Below are 21,013 nucleotides of genomic sequence, written 5' to 3' on the forward strand. Positions count from 1 at the left end.
AGTGAAATACAATTTTCTCTAGCTTTATACAACAGAAGTGTATATATTGTGTTTCTGTTTTTGTATAAAGCGAGAAAAACATATATCTTCTTGCTATACACTTATAATTATGCAATATACATACATTTTAATTCGATTCAACTGTATGCAAAACAAATTATACAATTGCAGCGAAATAGGCCAACGAATTATACAATTGTATATGTATAGCAAATTATACAGTTTTATATTTGCTATGGAGCGCAATTATGCAAAGTTTGCTATAGCATACAAATATGAATTTTTTGTTTGCTATATGTGACAGTTGCCCTTCATTCTATGCTGACCCCGGCCCGGGCTGGCTTCTTGGGAAGCCCGTTCCCACAGCGCTCACGGCCCGGCTGGCCTTCCAGCGGCAGTGAGGGTGCAGGCTCCCGAAGAGAGAAGCCCAATGAATGTCAGATGCAAAGCCTATATCTAAAAGATATATTCTTAGTTACCGCTATATAACTTCTGTTTCAATTCAAGACAATTCGGAGAAGTTACACATTTGGCCGTTCGACCAACAAATATCAGTCAAAATACTACATATATTGTATATTAACTATTTGTATATTATACATCCGTTGACTATTTTTTAACGTATAGTTATTTGAGTTAATTTTTCTTTTTGAAAATATATAATAATGGCAGAAAAAAAGAAAGAAAAATCCTAAACAACAGGTGTTATGGGCTTCTAGAGGCTGGAAATGGTATTTGCAAATCTCAAGCCCAATACAAGCTACTTGCATAGAGAAAACTCATTTTGATTTATTGGGATATTTTCATATAAAATATATTACATATTAATTTTTGGGAGAATTATCTTTACTTCCATGAAATTTTGACTTATAACACATTATCCGAGTTTTGAATCATATATTATTATATTTATCGTGAATTTCATAATTACAATAAAAAAGAAATTTGATGATATACAAGTTTTGTTACAGTTTAAATTTTACTTGTACAAATAATTATCTTGAATCATAAATTCTATATAATATAGTAATACTAGAAAACTTATTTTCGATTGACCTTCGATTCAAATTAATTATTTAACATATTAAACATAACCTTTGGCTTTATGTACACCAAAATCATTCTTAGCATACTTTTGGTTAGTCAATAAAGATATACCTTTTAATAATAAATAAAGGTGTGATACTAATTATAGTGATGTGTCATTGTCATTTTTGTGAAAGTAATTAATATTTTTTTTAATAGTAATATAGGTGAATTAAGATATCAATATTCTTTCTCCTCTTTGTTTCAAAAGAAAATGTATCAATTCCTTTAAATAAACAAGGACAAGATGGAATATAATATTAAATATCAAGCATTTACCAATTGTAGTATAGTTTTATTTCGAAGCTTTATCGATAAAAGAATATTTATTATCGAAGATCACAGATATTTACGAAAGGTTGATAATTTTACGATTAAATATATCTGTTAAAAAATTATAAGTAAAAAGAAAATAATTTTATCTATTTATTTCTCAAACTTTTTTTTAAAAATTTGTTTTTCATTTTTTAAAAGAAAATTCAATTATAAGAGTAAAATTAATAATAATAAATTAAAGAAATTTAAGATAATTACTATTTTATGATATAATGTGAAGAATTAATAAGGATAATATAGGAAAAATATCGATAAAGTTGAGTAAGGGCTGAATAAGGGGCATGAGTTGTTGCATGTTTGACACGTGTCCTATAGATCCTAAAGAACTGAATCCCACTATAAATTTTTATTTATTTTTTCAATTCTGAAACTTGTCTCGTGTATAAAAATATAAAATTTATACACAAAAAACTTAGAATTATAATTCTTAAAAATTTTTAATAAAAAGATGGGAAAGAAGCATCTATCTTCCATTGCCAACGATGTTATTCATTCATGTGCTATGTTAGTTTTCCTCTTTACTACTATTTTTGTTGCATTTTTTTAGTTACTAGTATAAAAATAACTGCTTTCTATGGTTATTTGTGTTTTTATTTTCTATCGAAACTTGTTTCGTTAAAAGATAGAAATAAGATATGTGTACAGACTGTTGTTATTAGATCTTACTTTCGATACGATTAGATTATGTACGTAGTTGTTGTGGTTATGCAGGAGCTAGGGGCTAAGTGGTTTATTTGAACTATTTTGATCAAAATTTGTAGTTTTATTTTTTTGAAAAATTATTTACGTATTTTCTTCTTTATATGAAATAATTAGTTATGACTTCAAGTTGTTCATATAATTAATTACTAAAATATTTGGACATGATTGATTGATGCTTGAAGTTGAAACAAATTGAATGAGAATTAGTAAAAAGTATCATAAGTTTGCAATGAAATTGACAACTCAAAATACTTAAATTACGATTAAATATAGATTTGTTTGAATTTCAAAAAGTGTCACGTAAATTAAGACGGAAGGAATACATGATTTTACTTAGTGATTCGAATTTTGAGCTTCTCTTCAATTTTGAATTATACACAATATACACAAAATTGTGAAAATACTAATCATCATACCATTTGTGTTTTACTTTAAGTTGTTAGAGAGCAAACACTTTTATGTACACGTGTTATTTAATTATATCTTCAACACTCCCCACACCCTCTCGTAGAGAGTGATCTACGAGAGTGATCAGGGTGGATTTAGGATTTTTTAAATTATCATGGGTCAAACGCGTGATCACGAGCCGTGGCGGAGCCATTATACTATTAGGGGGATTCATTCAACCCCTTCCAGCGAAAAAATTATATAATATATATGTGGTTAAGATAACTTTTTAAGTATATATAGTAGATGTCGAACCACCTTCAACTCAAATTTTGAACCCCTTTATCGAAAATTCTGGCTCTGCCACCGATCATGACTAGTAGATGACTAGTAGTGAGACTTAAAACATAGAAATTTGTTCATTCTGAAATCATGTTGAAGTGCGTAACAATCATCCAGGTTACTAAAAAACTGAAATAAGCTGCTATTTTGCTCGTAACTAACAGAAATTTATCGCGAATTCATTACTAAATGGTACTCGTGACGGGTTTTGCTGTTTAGTACAAAATTTATCTGTCGCTAAATTCAATTTTTTTTTTTGTAATAAAGTAGGTATTTATCATGTTCTCAACAGTGTTATTGATAAATGTTTTGTCACAGGAGGTTGGGCACCTCTGCAGATGAATTAGTGCATGAATTTGAGGATGGATGGGATCCTAAAATGGGGTGTTATTCAACGAAGTTGGTCGAATTTTGCTGCTCTAAGGCCCTCACTGATGTATGCAGCAAGTTGGAAGAGGCGTTAGTCGACGGTTCGTTTAGTCGGATCACGTTCGACATGATGCTAGCATGGCAAATGCCAAGTTCAGATGATGAAGAGAGGCATTCAGTTAGTCCAATGACTCTTGTCTTTATTACTACTTTGATTTTGTGCATAGTTTACTTTAATAGCTTCTGCAGTTGCTATGTTTTAATCTTAACCGTTTGTTGTTATCCGTTTCATGCCTAAATATACTTGTAGTTTCATATGCATATACTTTTTGACTTATGTTCGTAACTTATAGGAGATAAGTGATTTTGTTTTTTTAGCAAAGCGAACAAGAACGGTTTGATTGATACTTTTTTACCGATTCTATTTAGAATTTTTGCGATTTTTTTTTCTTGATGATATGTGCTGTGAGATGTGTTGTTTGCTTTATGTAACAGGAGTGCGTGGCAAAAGAAAAAGAAGATAGGAAAGTAACTTGTAAGTTGCCTCGAGAACAAGATGACATTTCGTTGTTCTACTCAGATGTCATGCCGCTCCTAGTAAGGAACTTGTATCTTAACTAGAAATTTTCTTTTGTCACATTGTGCTACTCGATACACACTCGGATTTCCTCTGGTGTACACCTCCTGATAAATGATATGTATTTCTTACGGTACATTTATGTCTGATTTGACAGGTTGATAATGAACCAGGTGTTGGAGAGGATGCGTTCTTATGGATGGGGACGCTTGTACATTTAGTAGCTGATATTGTTAATGGACGATTTACTTTCGAGACGCTGACAGCATCTACGGAAAATCGACTTCATTATCCCGCTTATGACATGTTTCTGAAAGAGATTGAAAAGTAATTTTCGTTTCTCGTTTGGAAAATAAATATAATAGAGTTGTTGGGGTTGAGGCGTATATAGTTGATTTTGACTGATGGATTGGTTCTCCTTTCTGGTTGACTTCCGTTGATTAGATGTGTGAAGCATTTGCAAACACAAATGACACCAACAGGCATGGAAATGGCGGACGATGAGTTCATACTACATGTGGAAGGAACTGCAAGTTCACAAAGAGTAGTGCGCCACATCGGAGGTACAAGTTGGCCTGGTATGTCTTGCATTTTTTGTGGTTCGTATTGTCACGTGGCTCGAGATTGTTAACAGACTCTTTATTTCTAGGTAGGCTGACGCTAACGAACTATGCCCTTTACTTTGAGGCATCTGGTGTTCTCTCTTATAAAGAGGCTATTAAGCTTGATCTTTCAAAAGACTGCGAACAAAGTGTCACGACAGCTGCCACGGGTCCATGGGGTGCTCCTCTCTTTGACAAAGCCTTAGTTTATGAATCATCTGAATTGTAAGTACTCTTAATGACTTCTAAATATGTTGCACCAGTTATTCGAGTTCTTCGGTCTTTCCTCGAGGATTAAATTGTATTCAAGTTCTTCGGTCTTTTCTCGAGGACTAAATTGTATTTTCATTTACTAGAGACATGAACAACCGAGTAAGTCTCATCTTAAACACTTCAGGAATATGTTGCTTGGACTTTCCGAAAATGTTGACGGGATCATGTCGGATCCTTCAAAAGTAATGCTTTTTTGGAGGATCTAAAACAGGTGGCGGCAGCGTTTTTGAAGAGTCCCAGCAACATAACTTGAGGTAATCACAAAATCCAGGCCAGCTTATTAATCGACTTGTGTTTTCCGTTTAGGCAAGAAGGGATTGTCATTGAATTTCCAGAAATAACAAGCTCAACAAGACGGGACCACTGGCTTTCTCTTGTGAAGGAAATTATGCTATTGCATAGGTTTTTACGGAAGTTCAAAATAGATTCACCATTGGAGTCGTGGGAAATGCACGCAAGGACAATACTAGGAATCATTAGGCTACATGCAGCTAGAGAAATGCTTAGGATATCACCTCCAGGCCCCAAGAACTTCCTAATTTTCGACTTGCTTGATGAATTGCCAAAGGGAGATTACGTGCTTAAAGAGCTTGCCGAGAGTTTAAAAAAAGTTGACACTAGACACCCGTGTAGTGCTAGCTCGATCTTGAGAAGCCTGAATGTCTCCCAAATGTTTGTTCCGAGTGTAGAGTTAAAAGAAATCCAAAAAGATATCAATGACGTCCCTACTTCGCCAGTACAAGTCGACCATGTTTCGTCATTGGGGAGTGCTATTGATCAGTCGAGGGAGGAAGCTAAAGAAATTCAAAAGGCTAAAGCTACGGTCGAGGATCTGAAAGACGAAGGAATTGGCAATAGTGTGCAGGTTCTTATGGTAGGTTGCTACGCTGCTTCGATAGAAGTCCTGTTTACGAGTGTTGTGCAGCTCGTATTCCTAATTGAAGAGTTTCAATATGTCTCTGTACCTTTATGTAGCATATCGGTTGTGCTAAAGTATGTCTTATTTTTCCTTAGGGTCTGCTTAAACCATTGAAGAAGTTAGTTCCATATGTTGAAGAGGCGTTTACATGGGAAAGGCCGTTATCCAGTACGATTCTTGTGGTGACGACGATGGTTGTAATTTACAAGTAAGTTTCTTTATTGCTGCTATGTCATTTGCCTATGTTCGATGTCAAACAGTGAACTCCAATCGTTTTAGCAAGTCCATATTAGAGCTAACGGATGCTTATGACTGTAGCGAGTGGGTTGGCAAGGCAATAGCAGCTCTCTTATTGGGAATTGTCGCTACGATGATATGGGCTAGACGAAGGAGAATACCAGATAAGGTTGACAGGATAGTCATCTACACTGGATCCGATCAGACAACAATGGAAAGTATAGTGTCGGCACAGCTGGGGCTGAGAAGCGTCTACGACTTGATCAAAACGATGAATGTAACTATACTGAAAATTTGGTCAGTATTGGTTTCGAAAGCTCCAAAGGTACGTTATTTTGCCCTGCATTTTTTTGCTTTCAACTCCTTCCGTCGCTCGTTATCTTAGTAGGTAATTGAAGCCCGTGTACGTGTAGATAGCGTGAATCACTAAAATTTTAATAAATATCAACTTCTCAACTCGTTATCTCAAATGTACGAGTTTGAGGCTTGTATTAATTCAGTGCTAAAAACTTAATACTTTGAATCCCTTGAATTTAAATCCTGAATCTGCTTCTGAACACAGCATGCAGATATGGTAATGGTAGCATTGGTCGTTGCTGCTGTGATTTTAGCCGTGGTTCCTTTTAAGTTCATTCTCATGGCGTTGACGTCGTATGGGTTTCTGGCAGCATCAAATATAGGGAAAAACAAGCAAAATGAGAAAGGGAATAGGAGATTACAGGAGTGGTGGGACTCTATACCCGTTGTTCCTGTAGATATTGTAGACGAAATCGAGCCCAACACGTAATTTTGAATGCCGATATGATCCTGGTTTGTTTCTTCACTACACCGAGCCTTCAGTACCGTCTATTATTTCAACTTCCAACTCGAAACAAAAGCTTGAAGTTCGAAAAACATGTTTTTCTTTGCATACCTTTTGATTCGCAAGTGTTCCGTATATTTGATGTTCTTCGCGCGTTGTGTTCATGTTGTGTGTTATGGCAGGGTACGTACATGGACGTATGTCAAGATACGAATAGAGCAAGTAAAATGGTGTATTTCATGTATACATATGTTAATATTTTTATCGTTTTGTAACGCGAGCCAGTGTGAATTACATAGTTTTTTTATTGTACTTTTCTGGAATAAGAGTTTGATGAATTTTTGTAGAACAATAAAACATTCAGATGTGTTATATGCAGGTTATATATAGTTTGCAATGTCTGCAAAACTTGTACTTGATTGAACAAAGTTTGTTTACTATCTTGAAATATATATTTGCGCGATTTTAAAATACTGTCATTAGGTTATTAATCACCATTTCTATGTTCTTTACATGTTATTTTTTCTTACATACTCGATTTTTTGTTCCAAATTTCTCTACTCCTTTTAATGTCTTTAAAATCCATCTAACTATTTTTCGAATCGAGCTTTCAGATAAACCAAATTGAGGGACTTAAATGAAGTCGAGTTAATGAATTCTATGAAACTTGTGAGTTGGATGAACTATATCTTTATGGGCTGATTTTATCGTATTTAATCAAACATTTTTCATTTGTGTAGAGAGTAGTTTAAAATTATAAGTTGATCCAATATTTTTTTTAAAAATTATATCTTTAATTTGATTTTTTGTATATTCTTTTACATTTGGAGTCTTCACCTGAGTCAAAAGCTATATTTGATTTTACTTATTAAAAATAATTAATAAGTATCAAAAGTTTATTAAGTGTTGAAGTTACCGCGCTTTTAAAGAAACTTCATTGAAGAAGTAAGGTTATATTCTTAGGAATATGTTAATTAGGCAAAAGTTTAAGCAAGATTATAAATAATATATATATATATATTCCTTGATTTAATTAGACCATATTAAATTAAGAGGATACTAATAAGATTAAGGAATGAATCAAAGATCTTTTTTATTTTAGGATGGTAAGCATCGAATTAGTGTAATTGGTAAAGATAAAATTAATATATACTTCTATTAGAAAAAAATGGTGAAAATGTTCTTAAATTTTTTATAAAAATATAAATTTAAAAATAGTTGTGCGAAAAAACTAATAACTAAAACAAAAAAGTACATTATTGAATAAAGTATTTAAAGCAAATTTCAATAGTTTTTCATTATCTGAAACTTTTAGTTTATCCAATAAAAATTCAATTTCCACCTTATAAATTAATTAATCAAATAAAATTATTCATGTATTATATAAAAATTACCATTTAATTTCTTATTTATTTATTTATTGGCTATAATTACTCAAAATTAGTTTTTCGAGGGAACAATTCCTCAACTACCTTTTATACCTTAACCTATTTGTCTTCTTTTCTCTAATTTTTGTTTTTTTGGTTATACTCTGTTCTTGCCAAAAGAAAAAAAAACAGTTTTTTTTTCTTCAGTTTTTCACAATGAAATCCAAAATCAAACAAGATTGTATTGATGAAAATGAAGTAATTGAAATTGAGAGGACAATAAGAGTGAAAATTTCAGACCCAGATGCTACAGAATCATCTTCAGATGATGAAAAACAGGAAAAAAGACCGAAGATTATTGTTCATGAGATTGTTCAGAAAAAGGTAAAGATTCAATCTTTTTTACTTAATAGCAAAAACCCATTAGATTTTTATCAATTGCCTCCTCCTAGGGTTCGAAAAAGAAAATATCAGAAGAAGGGTGTTTCTGCAAAATCTGGAAATCCGCCATTAATGGCGGATTCTCAGAATTTGGATTTAACGAAGGTAAAGACTCGTTTTTCACTAAAAAACAGAAGCCCTTTGAGTTTTGAACAATCTTCTGGTAAATTACCTCCTATGGTTCGAAAGAGAAAATCTGGAAAATTTGCTACTGAAATTAGAGACCCATTTAGCAAGAAAAGGATTTGGTTGGGTACTTTTAATACTCCTGAAGAAGCTTCTGAGGTTTATCAATCTAAGAAACTTGAGTTTCAGGAGAAGTTGGAAAAGGCTAGAAATGCAAATGTGGATAAGGTTATTTCTGCAAAATTTGAACTTGGGTCTTCTTCTTCGAGTGCTCCGCCATTAATGGCTGATTATCAAAACACAGATTCATCTAATGAGTCAGTTGATAGATTGAAGAAGGCTAAAAATGCAAAAGAGAACATGGTTATTTCTGCAAAATTTGAACTTGGTTCTTCTTCATCGAGTGATCCGTCATTAATTGCTGATTCTCAAAACACAGATTCATCAAATGAGTCAGGTGATATATTGAAGAAGTCCAAAAATGCAAAAGAAAAAATGGTTATTTTTGCAAACTCTGAACCTGGTTCTTCTCCTAGTGAGCCAATATTAATGGTGGATGAGATTGATGAGCAATTGAATAAGGCTATAAATGCAAATGTGGCAAAGGGTATTTCTTCAAAATCTGAACTTGGTTCTTCTTCTAGTGATCAAGTTGATGCACAAACCTCGGATTCATCGAATGGGGTTGAAGAAAGTGATGAAGATTTGTGGATGGGGCAATGGATACAAATTTCAGGTGATAAAGAAGTTAAATTTTCGCAGAAATTGGGCGTTCCTGTTGTTGACAATTACGGTTATTTGTTAGGTGAATTTAGCAAATTGGATGATCTTAGTATTTCTGTTTGAGATAACTATAGTTCCATAAATACTATGTTCGAAACTTGCAGCAATTTTAGGTGATTAGGTCCAATTTGTGAATATTAACAGTGACAATTGCAAGTTGACGAATAAATGTTCATGTGTTATGGAATTTGTTGTAATGGTTATAACTTTGAATGCAGCAATGGAAATTTGTTTCTCAAATAGAAATTCGAGTTCTTGAATCTTTGTTTGTAGATTATGTTATTATTATAGTCTCTCTTCTTTGTGATGAAATCTTCCATCTGTTCGATCCTTTCCTACTTCGTACAAGTTAGATGTATAGATACTTGATCTGTTTTTGCTATGTTTCTTGGACACTCCAAAATGCACTACTTTTATTAGGCTTGATGGATGATGTCTCGGGGTCATTTGTCGGGACTTGATGTAATGTGAACAGAGTGTTGATGAGATGGAGTCTCGATTTGTATGTCGAGACGAATCAATTTGACGTTACAAGTCTAAAGTTGGGAATTGAGGTACGTAACGGCTGAAACTCATCTTTGGCATTAAGGCATGACGTCCTACCACATGTTTCCTCTGTACGAGTCTATAAGCTCCCATGTCACAAACAACATGTGATATTTTTGAATAGTTTCCTACCATTTGTTGACGAGTCTATAAGCTCCCATCTCATGAAAGGACTAGCGACATTATTGAATAGTCTGAGCAACAGTGTGTTTGTATGTATTGTTTGGTTGAAACTTGAGTCGGTTGGGGGGTGGCGGTGTTTATGAGAAGATCTAATCTTGACACAAATACTCACTATGTACAGAGAGAGTCGAAATGGAGTGAATTGGCATGGCCTAAGTTGCGGAGGACTCTTCTTGATGCCGCAGCTGTGTCAGATTCTCCAAAAATACACTAATTTTGGCGAATCCGACACACACCTCTTGACGTTTTTGAAGAGTTCGAGCAACATTGGGCATGGCAACCAAAACAGTAATCCAAAACTGGCAACTATTACATCAGCTACTACTGTTCCTACTCTTCATAGAAATGTGTTCTAGCACAATTTTCCTTGTAACTACTAGCTCGGAATATCCTTCGTTTTCTTTCAATTCATATGTGGTATATACAGATTCTGTAAAAAAATTTTACTAGGCTTTTGTCCCCTTAACATTTGCATATGCCCCAATGAAGCTCTTCTTGCCCCATATCATTGCTTGTCTGTCAATTCTTTGCCAGCGTAGGATCCCATTCAAGATATCGCCAAGATGGTCAATAGTTACACTCTCCCTACTGCATTTCACTACTTCAGTTCCGTTTTGGTGAGTCTTGATAGTTGTTACAAGTAATCCTACTGCATTGGACTTATTTGAAAACACCTCTAAGTGAGACACACATATTCTTGATGTTGATTATATCACCTTCCCGATAGCCAGCAGCTTGTAGTTATTGTTTGGTTCTAAGAATCTTCTGTACCGCCCAAGAATGCCTGGTTTGATGCAGGGGCGGAGCCATGTAGGGCTGAAGGGGTTCGTTCAAATCCCCTTTGACTTCTACGTGTGTTTACTTTTTTATATTTTGAATCTGGGAAAATTTTGGCTCCGCTATTGGTTTGAGGTACGCACTCAAGTTTACCAACTGCTGTTCTATTCCATATAGTAATATTCAAAAAATCCTTGCAGTTTTATGTCAACAGTCCTTTTTTTTGGTATCTCTACTCCACCAGTCCACAAGAATCCCTTACAAATTGTGACATAATAAGTTTGATCACCTTAATTTGCTAGTAAATCAAAGATTTGTGACCAGTAAATTTATATCGAAAAGAGTTTATAGAATGCGTTCCACTTATTGAACAGGGTTCTATGGTCGATCTATGGTGACATTTTGAGGTGATCTCGTCGTGGTAAACCTAAGTATTTGAAATAAAGGGGCCTTCTAAATGGTGTAAAAAAAAACTTGGGATAATAGATCTCTTCGTTAGAGATTGGGATGAGTTGATGTCGATCAATGATGGGAAAATACTTGACGGGTTAAAATCTTTCTATTTTATTGATTATAAAAATAGTGATGTGTAAAGCTCTAATATCTCATTAAATTAATAGTTGAAAAATTAGTAATCTCTTTAAGATAATATTTTTCTCATGCATAACTAATTCAAAAGTATCATATCATCATCAACATTGTTTTTTCGACGATATCCACCATTTCTTTTAAACTTTTAATCTCTGAACATTTATTATTTTTATCAGGATAATTCAACAAATTATTGATATTCATATTATTGCGGTAAGCAAGATCATTAATCTTGATCTCAAATTCATGAATGAATTTATTTATGTAAATTCAATAAATATGATGTATAAATTAATAAATTATAATAATTTTAATGTAATTAGAATTAACCTTCATTGAATCTCAAAATACTCTTAAAATTAATAAATATTTTTTTGTCAATTAAATAATACCTTTAAAAAATAATAATATATCATGAACGTGATATATTAATTTACTCAGATTTTAATTAAAAACATTTAAAGCTCCCAGATACTATTTTAACTATATAATAATTGCCATTAGAAAAACTTGAAAGATTCTCTTAACATATAATTTATACTTTATAATACTTAATTATGAAGGGCCATGTTTTAAATGATTTCCCCTTTTTGTTTTATGTATATTCATGATTCAAATGCAAATCTATATATATATATATATATATAAAGCTGAATCTCAGTTTGCTGATGTGGTATGCCTCAATGGCCAATATTACTATTTATCAATTTTTTCATAATTTTCAAATTTTTCATCTTTTTTCTATTAAAAATCTGTTTAAAAAAAATTTCCCCTCATTATGAGCATTTAAAGCATTTAATCCTTCCTTCCAAATTTAAGTTGTGTAATTGTTATAAAGGAATGTATCTACCCTTCCATTTTTTCAATCAATGTTACTTATTTTTAATTTGTACATGTAATGACTTTTAATATGTATTAATTTTTGAGTTATTATATGTTAATTAATTTTGTGTCTTCCCATAGTCTATGTTTTTGTGCTATATATATAGATTGGATTTCTTTTTTCTTTTTATGTTGTAACTTGCTTACTTTATTTTGCTTTTAATTAGATTGTTAATCTAGCATATACTTTTTTTATGGTATTAATCTGATATAGATGGTTTGACGATAAGGATTTTTTTTCCTTTTTATATTATAGCTTGCTTACTCATTTTGCTCCTAATTAGATTGTTAATCTGACATTCTTTTTCTTTTTTCAGTGTTGATCATTACTGATATGGATGATTTGATGATATGGAATAAAATTTGAAGAACGTGAGATGTAATATATTTAAAAAAAGTTGCAAATTGATTAATCTGGATATAATTTTTATTGACTAAAAAATATCTTATATAGATTGGGATTTCTTTTTTCTTTTTATGTAGTAACTTGCTTACTCTATTTTGCTTTTAATTTGATTGTTAATCTAGCATATTTTTTTTTTTTTACGGTATTGATCTGATATAGATAATTTGATGATAAGGAATTTTTCCATCATTTTTATGTTGTAGCTTGCTTACTCATTTGCTCCTAATTAGATTGTTAATGTGACATATTCTTCTTCTTTTTTCAGTGTTGATCATTACTGATATGGATGAATTAATGATAAGGAAAAAAATTTGAAGAACTGAAATGCAATATATTTAAAGAAAAGTTGTGAATTGATTAATCTGGGTATAATTCTTATTGACTAAAAAATATCTTATTACATATTTTTGTAATACTAAATGTGTAGACCTGTTGAAATCTATATATATAAAATAAAGTGAAACATAGACGAATTGATGTCATACTTTCTTGTAATATTTTCATTATAATTATTTTTATTTTTACTTTTCATTTTTTTTTCAATTTTAAATATATAATCAATCTATTAAATAAAAGGACTTATAATGGCTATGAATTTGTATATTAATATATGAGTAAAAATACATTTTAAATTAATTTTTTGTCTTTTCGTAGTCTATTATTTTGTGCTATACATAGATCAGATGTGTATACTTTCCTAATGTAGCTTTCTTAATTTATATACCTTGCTTTCAGTTGGATTGTTAGCATGCCATATTTTTTTTAGAGTTAGATTACACATAAAGACAATTTGATGATAAATTGTTAGAATTTACAAAATGTAGAATGTTATTAATTTCAAGAACATGACGAACTAATCAATTTGAATAATTTTTTTGTTGACAAAAAGGAATCTTGTTCCATGAATATTAGTTTTTTCTACACATTCTTTTTTAAAACATTTTAAATTCTCAAATTACTTATGATTATAATTCGATGAATCATAAGGTCAAAAGAAATTAAGTTAGCAGGTTCAAATCAAGTTGATTGAAGGTTTTTTTTTATTGATTATCAAAAACTTTAAAATTGTTAAAGTATTGACAACTATCACATGTAGAAGGATTCAAAACTTTTCTTGAGAGGTGAAAAATTAAAGATGACAAAGTTTGATTTTACAACACATGCAAAGAAGAAAAAGACTCTACTGAAAATCATTCAAATTTTAGTTAATTATCCGACATATATTATTAATTACGATATCTTTTATCGATTTCTCTTCGGATGCTACTAATTTAGTGTTACCAAATAATTACTTTCTTGGTGAAATATAACTTAATTTCAGGTATTAACATTTTTCTCTTTTTAAGCTACAAACATTTGTCATATAACATTTCTTTTAAGAAAATAAATAATTATATAAAGGATAAGGTACAGTAATACTCATTGACAAAATAGTAGATGAACAGACACCCACAAAATAGCCATATGATAAAATTATTAATTTGTAATGTTGTAATCAATAGAATATATTATTTGTGGAGATACTTATTTATTTTGAAAAGGAGCAGAGAAGTAACGGTAAAAAGAAGGATGCGAAAAATGAAGGTGAAGAAAAAACAAGCATTAATGCATTGTTTAGTGTGAAAATTGTGAATTTTATAAAGAATAATTATTTCAAAGTTTTTAATCGTTTAATTTTTTTTTGTGAGCACAAATAAAAGTTTGTTTTTTGAATTATAAATAATTTAAAGTGAAAAGGTGAAACATATTTTTATTGATTTTTAAAATTTTAAAATTCAACTTCAAAGTGAATTTACTGAAAGATAAAATTTTTTACTTCCAACATCATTTTCTTTCAGAATTTAACTCTCAAGAAAATGATAATTCATGAACAAAATGGTAAAAGGGCGATGGATAAAAAAAGTCAACAAAAAAAGAGAGAATTTTTTTTAAAAAATATAGAAAAAAAGGAAGATAAAAATTATATAGCAAAACTCATTAAAGAGATGCTGTGAAAAAAAATCAAATATTATTGTTTACTTTCACATGCTCAAGTAGAGTAAATATATTTTTATGCCATTTGATGACATAAGGTAATACAAGGGATCAATCTTTCTTCAAATTATATCACACTTTCAAATGATACAATTTAGTGGAAAGCACATATTAACAATCGATTAGATTAAAGTTTGAATTTTAATAAGTGATAACTATATCAAAAATTATCATCGCGCGAAGCGCGGTTAAATTCACTAGTTATATATATAAATATAAACTATAGTTATAATACAATTCAATTTTAATATTATATATTATAAATTTGATAGTATTTATTCAGAATAAATATAATATATTTTTAACGATGTAAATTTTAATTTAAATAGTATCCAAACGTTTCAAATTCACATACACTACTTATATTATATTTGTATTAAGAATGTTTGTCATATATTAGGTGAAGTTCTAATAAAATGTATTAAGGTTATATCAAAATTGTATTAAATGTATAAAAATTCTGAGAAGTCTGTATTAAATTTGTATAAAAATTATATTAAATTGTGTTGGTTCAAAACTTAAAATATATCATTAATATAATTTGAAATATAAAATATTTTTTTTATTTTATTTAATGAAATTTCGAATATCTGATGCATCGCGATATCGTGATCCTTGCATCGAACACCAGATCGAATTATTTGAGGAAAAAAACTGACGTTGCACCGAAAAATTAAATTAGTTCAATTTGATTTTTAGTATTTATGTTTACTCCTAATAAGCTGTTCGATTTATGAAATGTCTCTCAAGTGTGTTAATAAATTATTCAATGATACATAGTCAAATATTAGAAAATTCATTTCTCATCAATAATTCAATTAAGAAGTTCGAACCCTTGTTTTAATTATTCCTTTGATTGGATCATTAGCTAAAATATATTTTTGTAACGTATTAGGATATCCCATTAGTAAATCGATTTGATCTGATTTAACAAATGTTATATGATGGACTGATTTGTGCATACATGCAGAAAATTTTTCATTGTTATAGGGAATATTCCAAAAAAAAAAAAATTAAATTAAGAAAAGAATTTTAACTTTTAATGCTGAAATTTTAAATCAAAATTAAATTTATAAGATATTTATTATCGATTTTTTTATTTTTAACGATTCAATTTTTTTTTCAATAAAAAATACTCATATAATTATATCCATGAACAACATTTATTGTCTTGTTTTTGTCATAATTAAACGGGATAACGCACAAGTACCTTTTTAACCTATGTTCGAAATTTCAGAGACACACTTATGCTATACTAAGGTCCTATTACCTCCTAAACTTATAAATAATTTTTTATCTCTTTTGAATGTATGTGATACTATCTTGTGGATTCAGCATGTGCTGATATTTTTTTTTAAACTAGTGTCACGTAGAAAATTATTTATAAAATAAATTTAGGAGTGATATGACTTTAGTATATTAAAAGTATATTTATGAAATTTCAGGCACTAATTATACATTTTTTTCTAATTAAATCGAAGATTATACTAATTTGTGTGGAGAAAAGAGAAGGTGTGGCAACTACTCTGTTAATAATTTTAATACAAAAAAAGTATGTGCAGGCAAAATTAGGTCACACAGCACAGAAAAATTGAAGATGGCAATGGAGATGAGGAGAATTTTTCTGAGGAAATGTAATGGTATTCGCTCTATCTCTTCGTTTCATGTATTACATTCTTATTCTTCTTCACAGCGTAGTGAAGTAAAGGGTAGAGTTGGGTTAAGTAGTAGTAGCAATTTTGAGTGCTTAGATGATGCTGTTACTCTCTTCCATCAAATGGTTACAATGAAGCCTCTTCCTTCACTTGTCTATTTCTCTAAATTTTTTAAGAATATGATAAAGATGAAGCATTACTCCGCTGTCATTTCTCTTTTTCGGCAAATGCTGAAATTGGGTATCCAAATTGATGGAGTCATTTTGACTAGTGTCGTTAACAGTTATTGCATGATGCATCGTGCTGATTGTGGATTTTGGGTGTTATCGATTTACTTAAAGAGTGGTTTTGCATTTGATGTTGTCATCTTTACAACCCTAATAAGGGGATTCTTTGCTGAAAATAAGGTTAAAGATGCTGTTGAATTGTTCAAAAAATTGGTTACAGAGGAGATTTGTGAGCCTGATGAAGTCATGTATGCAACCGTCATGAATGGACTCAGTAAAAGGGGTCATACGCAAAAAACTTTAAGTTTGCTACGGTTAATGGAACAAGGGAACGCTAAACCAAATATAATTAACTACAATATCGTAATAGATGCCCTATGCAAAGATGGGAACTCAGATACTGCTATCAACATTTTGAATGAGATGAAGCAAAAGGGCATTCATCCAGACATATTAACGTATAATTCATTGATTCATAGTTTGTGTAAGCTCGGTCGGTGGGAAAAGGTTAAAACTTTGTTCTCGGAGATGGTGAACCTAAATATGTATCCAGATGTGCGCACCTTCAACATACTAACAGATGGACTATGCAAAGAAGGGAAAGTTGAAGATGCCGAAGAAGTAATGAAACAAATGGTTGAAAAGGGTGTCGAGCCTAATGTAATCACCTACAATGTGATAATGGATGGATATTGTTTGCGTGGTCAACTAGATAAAGCGAGGAGAATTTTTTATATCTTGATAGATAAGGGCATTGAGCCTACCATTTTTAGCTATAACATACTAATAAATGGATATTGTAAGAAAAAGAAAATAAACAAGGCCATGCAATTGTTTTGTGAAATTTCTCAAAAGGGATTAAAGCCTAATATTGTTAGCTACAATACTATCTTGCAAGGTCTGTTTGAAGTTGGAAGAATTGGTGTTGCAAAACAATTGTTTGTTGAGATGGTATCTACTGGGCCGGTACCTAACTTATCCACTCATAACACTTTGCTTGATGGTTATTTTAAGTACGGACTTGTTGAAGAAGCTATGTCACTCTTTAATAAGTTGGAAAGAAAGACAGAAAATATTGATATTGTATCTTACAATATTATCATTAATGGGTTGTGTAAAAACAGTAAACTCGATGAAGCTTATGCTATTTTTGAGAAGCTTTCTTCAATGGGATTGATTCTGAATGTGAGAACATACAATACAATGATAACTGGATTTTGTCTACAAGGGTTGTTAGATGAAGCTAAAGATCTGCTTAGAAAAATGGAGGGGGACAATTGTCTTCCAAACAATGTCACTTACAATGTTATTGTGCAAGGGTATCTTAGGTGTAGGAAAATAAATGAAATGGTAACTTTTATGAATGAAATGTCTGGGAGGGGCTTCTCATTTGACGCAACTACAGCTAAGTTACTGGTAAAGGAAATAAGTGAGAATACTTCCATCCTTGAGATGATACCAAAGCTCCACACGGAAAAGAAGAAGTGAAAATTGCTATCGCTTGGTTTTTTCGGCTATGTTTTAAGCTTTGATACAGTTTTGTTTATCACCTCAAATGAAATTGAATCCAATGCAATTGTGGAAGATGAAATATGGCAATGAAAATGTTGCTTTGGCTTTCAGGCTGGGTTATCGAGGAGGTACATCACTGTTGATGTTTTGATTGTTTTTCCACTATTTTTTATCTTGGAAATCAGATATTACTGTTCTCTTGATATGAGAAATAGTGTGAAATGAAATTGAATCCAATGCAATTGTGGAAGATGAAATATGGCAATGAAAATGTTGCTTTGGCTTTCAGGCTGGGTTATCGAGGAGGTACATCACTGTTGATGTTTTGATTGTTTTTCCACTATTTTTTATCTTGGAAATCAGATATTACTGTTCTCTTGATATGAGAAATAGTGTGAAATGAAATTGAATCCAATGCAATTGTGGAAGATGAAATATGGCAATGAAAATGTTGCTTTGGCTTTCAGGCTGGGTTATCGAGGAGGTACATCACTGTTGATGTTTTGATTGTTTTTCCACTATTTTTTATCTTGGAAATCAGATATTACTGTTCTCTTGATATGAGAAATAGTGTGAAATGAAATTGAATCCAATGCAATTGTGGAAGATGAAATATGGCAATGAAAATGTTGCTTTGGCTTTCAGGCTGGGTTATCGAGGAGGTACATCACTGTTGATGTTTTGATTGTTTTTCCACTATTTTTTATCTTGGAAATCAGATATTACTGTTCTCTTGATATGAGAAATAGTGTGAGTTACCCTTATGTGTACATATTATAAGTTTAGGAATATCATATCCAATGCTATTTGTTGTCAACATGTAGTGTCATTTTCTATCTATTTGAGAATAAATAACAATGTCCTTCAATATATTGAGGAGTAGCATATTTCAGACAGGCACTCCATTATATGATGTCAATTTTATTTACGTGTGGGTTAGCGGAACAGGTTCATCACGGTCACGCCAGAAGCTGAAGTTCTGAAAGCGAAGCAGCTGATGATAGGTACTACTTTCTGCTTCTTTTCTTTTTTTGATGCTCTCTTTAGTGTATTTGCTTCATACACAAGAATATTTGCAATAATGTACTTTATGATGGACTTGAGGAGTAACAATTTAAGCCACGCCAAAAAAAAGAAGAGATTATACAAGAACAACAATTTTGAAAGAACAAATTTTGGATTACCTAGCAAGACTACTGGTTTTTAACTATAAAGCACACAAAATGAAGAAGGAAAAATGAACACTGAACACAAGAGTGGTGCAGTAATAATTGATATCAATACAACCCTCCATCACTTATTCACCACAACAAAGTTGTCTGAGGATTTATCTTGATTCTCTAAGGCTGATATACTGGCAAAGAGAATCGTATATTGTCTTCCTTACATGCTATCTGCAAAGAAAATTACACTGGTCAAGTAATCGGAAAAAGAAAGAGAAGCTACTCCATTTTATGTGGCACTTCTTTTCTTTTTAGCATGTTTAAAATAGAACAACGCCTTTCCATTATTGAAAATAATTTAATTATAAATTTCCCATTTTACCTTTGATGACATGCTTTTATAGCCACAAATATGATATGGCACGTTTAAGACTAGAAGTTCCTTTCTTTTGTCAAACTCGGTGTCCAGTGAAACTCCACCGCGTAAAACTAAATGGAATAGGTAATAAGTTCCGTCTATACTTACATATTTCCCAGGGTAAGAGCACTCACTATTTTTCACGCATGGTGCTTAAATAACGAGATATTATTCAGGCCAAGGACCTGTAAGTTTTCAGTTCTTCTCTGCCTGGTGGCTCTGATGTATTTCTCTGCTGACTGGTTCCTTGTCCAGCTTACACTTTAAGTTGCTTGACATGGATGCGACTGCAGGTGCTAGATTACATTGAAGATAGCGGTCTTGAGGAGATTGCACAAGGAAGTTCAAGAGCTTTAGGGTGTTTCTTTCTGGTCCATTTGCTCCAGGACCGAATGTATCCTTGATGAAGCAAGACCTTATAGCTGTCTCAGTGGGCTTCCCTAAGCAAGGAACCATTGTAATATGATCCAATTTCGTTTGTGTGTATTATCAAACCTCAAACTCAATGTAACCCTTGATGCTGGTTTTTGGGGCCATTGTTCAACACTGCAAGGAATTCCAGTACGGACTGTATGTTTGAGTACATGAGGGTCCATGCTAGAAGTTAGAGATGCTTTCCTTAGCTTTTCTGGGGGATAAGCATCTATGCCTCCACTACGTGCTCTCTGGCTGTGATAGCCTCGGCAAGTTGGAGATTAGAGACTGCCGCCCCTTTGGCGATGACGGTGCAAAGCTGGAGGGAGACAATGTAATCAATTGTTCAGTATGTATCCTTGTAGCTCAGAAGTTGCCAGGGCTTAATGTTGAAGTTATAGACGGGACACCAGACAAGAAAGTTTACCTTTGCATCCTCTAGTTAATCAACAAGTCAGAATAATAGATACTTATTATTATAGAAATTTATTAAATATTCAATGTCAAATTAGGAAAAATAATAAATTATAAATGTAAAGTAGAGGGACTAATCTTGCAATATTTGTTTTAACTATTTTCCTTTTTTTAAAAAGTTTCGTTTTGTTAAATTCTTTTCCAAATAAAATTAGGTTTCCAAATATTTTATATAAAAAACGTGTTTTTATTATTAAATCTTTTTCCTAAAATGAAAAAGAAAATTTTATTACATATATTCACAATTTATAACCTCCCATCTCAAAATTTTCTTTTTTTCTTCTACTCTGTTTTTAGTTACTGCTCAAATCTTTGATCATGAAGTCTAAGAAAAAAATATCGACTAATTTTTCTGTCCGATTGTATCCTGTTGGTGTTCGTA

General features: G+C 31.6%; 3 protein-coding genes across 17 annotated transcripts; all 3 read left to right on the forward strand.

Moving 5' to 3' along the window:
* Positions 1-1,788: 1,788 nt before the first annotated feature.
* Positions 1,789-7,040, forward strand: LOC101244872 (uncharacterized). Of its 4 annotated transcripts, none has more exons than XM_004239366.5 (11): positions 1,789-1,926; positions 3,172-3,400; positions 3,718-3,819; positions 3,957-4,126; positions 4,244-4,377; positions 4,449-4,626; positions 4,981-5,548; positions 5,689-5,801; positions 5,912-6,155; positions 6,393-6,640; positions 6,815-7,040. In XM_004239366.5, the coding sequence occupies exons 1-10, from the start codon at positions 1,871-1,873 to the stop codon at positions 6,615-6,617; spliced, it is 2,019 nt and encodes a 672-aa protein (XP_004239414.1). In that variant the 5' UTR covers positions 1,789-1,870; the 3' UTR covers positions 6,618-6,640; positions 6,815-7,040. The 4 variants fall into 4 exon arrangements, with proteins under 4 accessions (XP_004239414.1, XP_069153884.1, XP_010320761.1 ...); XM_069297783.1 differs by having other exon boundaries at positions 4,244-4,362; XM_010322459.4 differs by lacking the exon at positions 6,815-7,040 and having other exon boundaries at positions 6,393-6,740.
* A 1,050-nt stretch (positions 7,041-8,090) lies between these two features.
* LOC101252282 (ethylene-responsive transcription factor ERF116) lies at positions 8,091-9,595 on the forward strand. Its single transcript, XM_004238873.5, has one exon. It carries the CDS (start codon positions 8,216-8,218, stop codon positions 9,410-9,412), a length of 1,197 nt encoding a protein of 398 aa, XP_004238921.1. The 5' UTR covers positions 8,091-8,215; the 3' UTR covers positions 9,413-9,595.
* Positions 9,596-16,260: 6,665 nt separating this feature from the next.
* On the forward strand, positions 16,261-20,749 carry LOC104647283 (putative pentatricopeptide repeat-containing protein At1g12700, mitochondrial). 12 transcript variants are annotated; one of them, XM_069297789.1, is made up of 4 exons: positions 16,261-18,824; positions 19,103-19,166; positions 19,863-19,930; positions 20,037-20,749. In XM_069297789.1, the coding sequence occupies exon 1, from the start codon at positions 16,366-16,368 to the stop codon at positions 18,136-18,138; it is 1,773 nt and encodes a 590-aa protein (XP_069153890.1). In that variant the 5' UTR covers positions 16,261-16,365; the 3' UTR covers positions 18,139-18,824; positions 19,103-19,166; positions 19,863-19,930; positions 20,037-20,749. The 12 variants fall into 12 exon arrangements, with proteins under 12 accessions (XP_069153890.1, XP_069153893.1, XP_069153895.1 ...); XM_069297792.1 differs by having other exon boundaries at positions 19,111-19,166; XM_069297794.1 differs by lacking the exon at positions 19,863-19,930 and having other exon boundaries at positions 16,261-18,290; positions 18,452-18,824.
* The last annotated feature ends 264 nt before the right edge of the window (positions 20,750-21,013 follow it).

Source organism: Solanum lycopersicum, chromosome 5, assembly GCF_036512215.1.
Source record: "Solanum lycopersicum chromosome 5, SLM_r2.1".
NCBI lineage: Eukaryota > Viridiplantae > Streptophyta > Magnoliopsida > Solanales > Solanaceae > Solanum > Solanum lycopersicum.

Coding starts and splice junctions, on each gene's coding strand:
- LOC101244872 (XM_004239366.5), top strand. CDS start 1,871: ATGGGAAAGAAGCATCTATCTTCCATTGCCAACGATGTTATTCATTCA. Junction 4,378..4,448: donor CGGAGGTACAAGTTGGCCTG/GTATGTCTTGCA, acceptor CTTTATTTCTAG/GTAGGCTGACGCTAACGAAC. Junction 4,627..4,980: donor GTTTATGAATCATCTGAATT/GTAAGTACTCTT, acceptor TTTTCCGTTTAG/GCAAGAAGGGATTGTCATTG.
- LOC101252282 (XM_004238873.5), top strand. CDS start 8,216: ATGAAATCCAAAATCAAACAAGATTGTATTGATGAAAATGAAGTAATT.
- LOC104647283 (XM_069297785.1), top strand. CDS start 16,366: ATGGCAATGGAGATGAGGAGAATTTTTCTGAGGAAATGTAATGGTATT.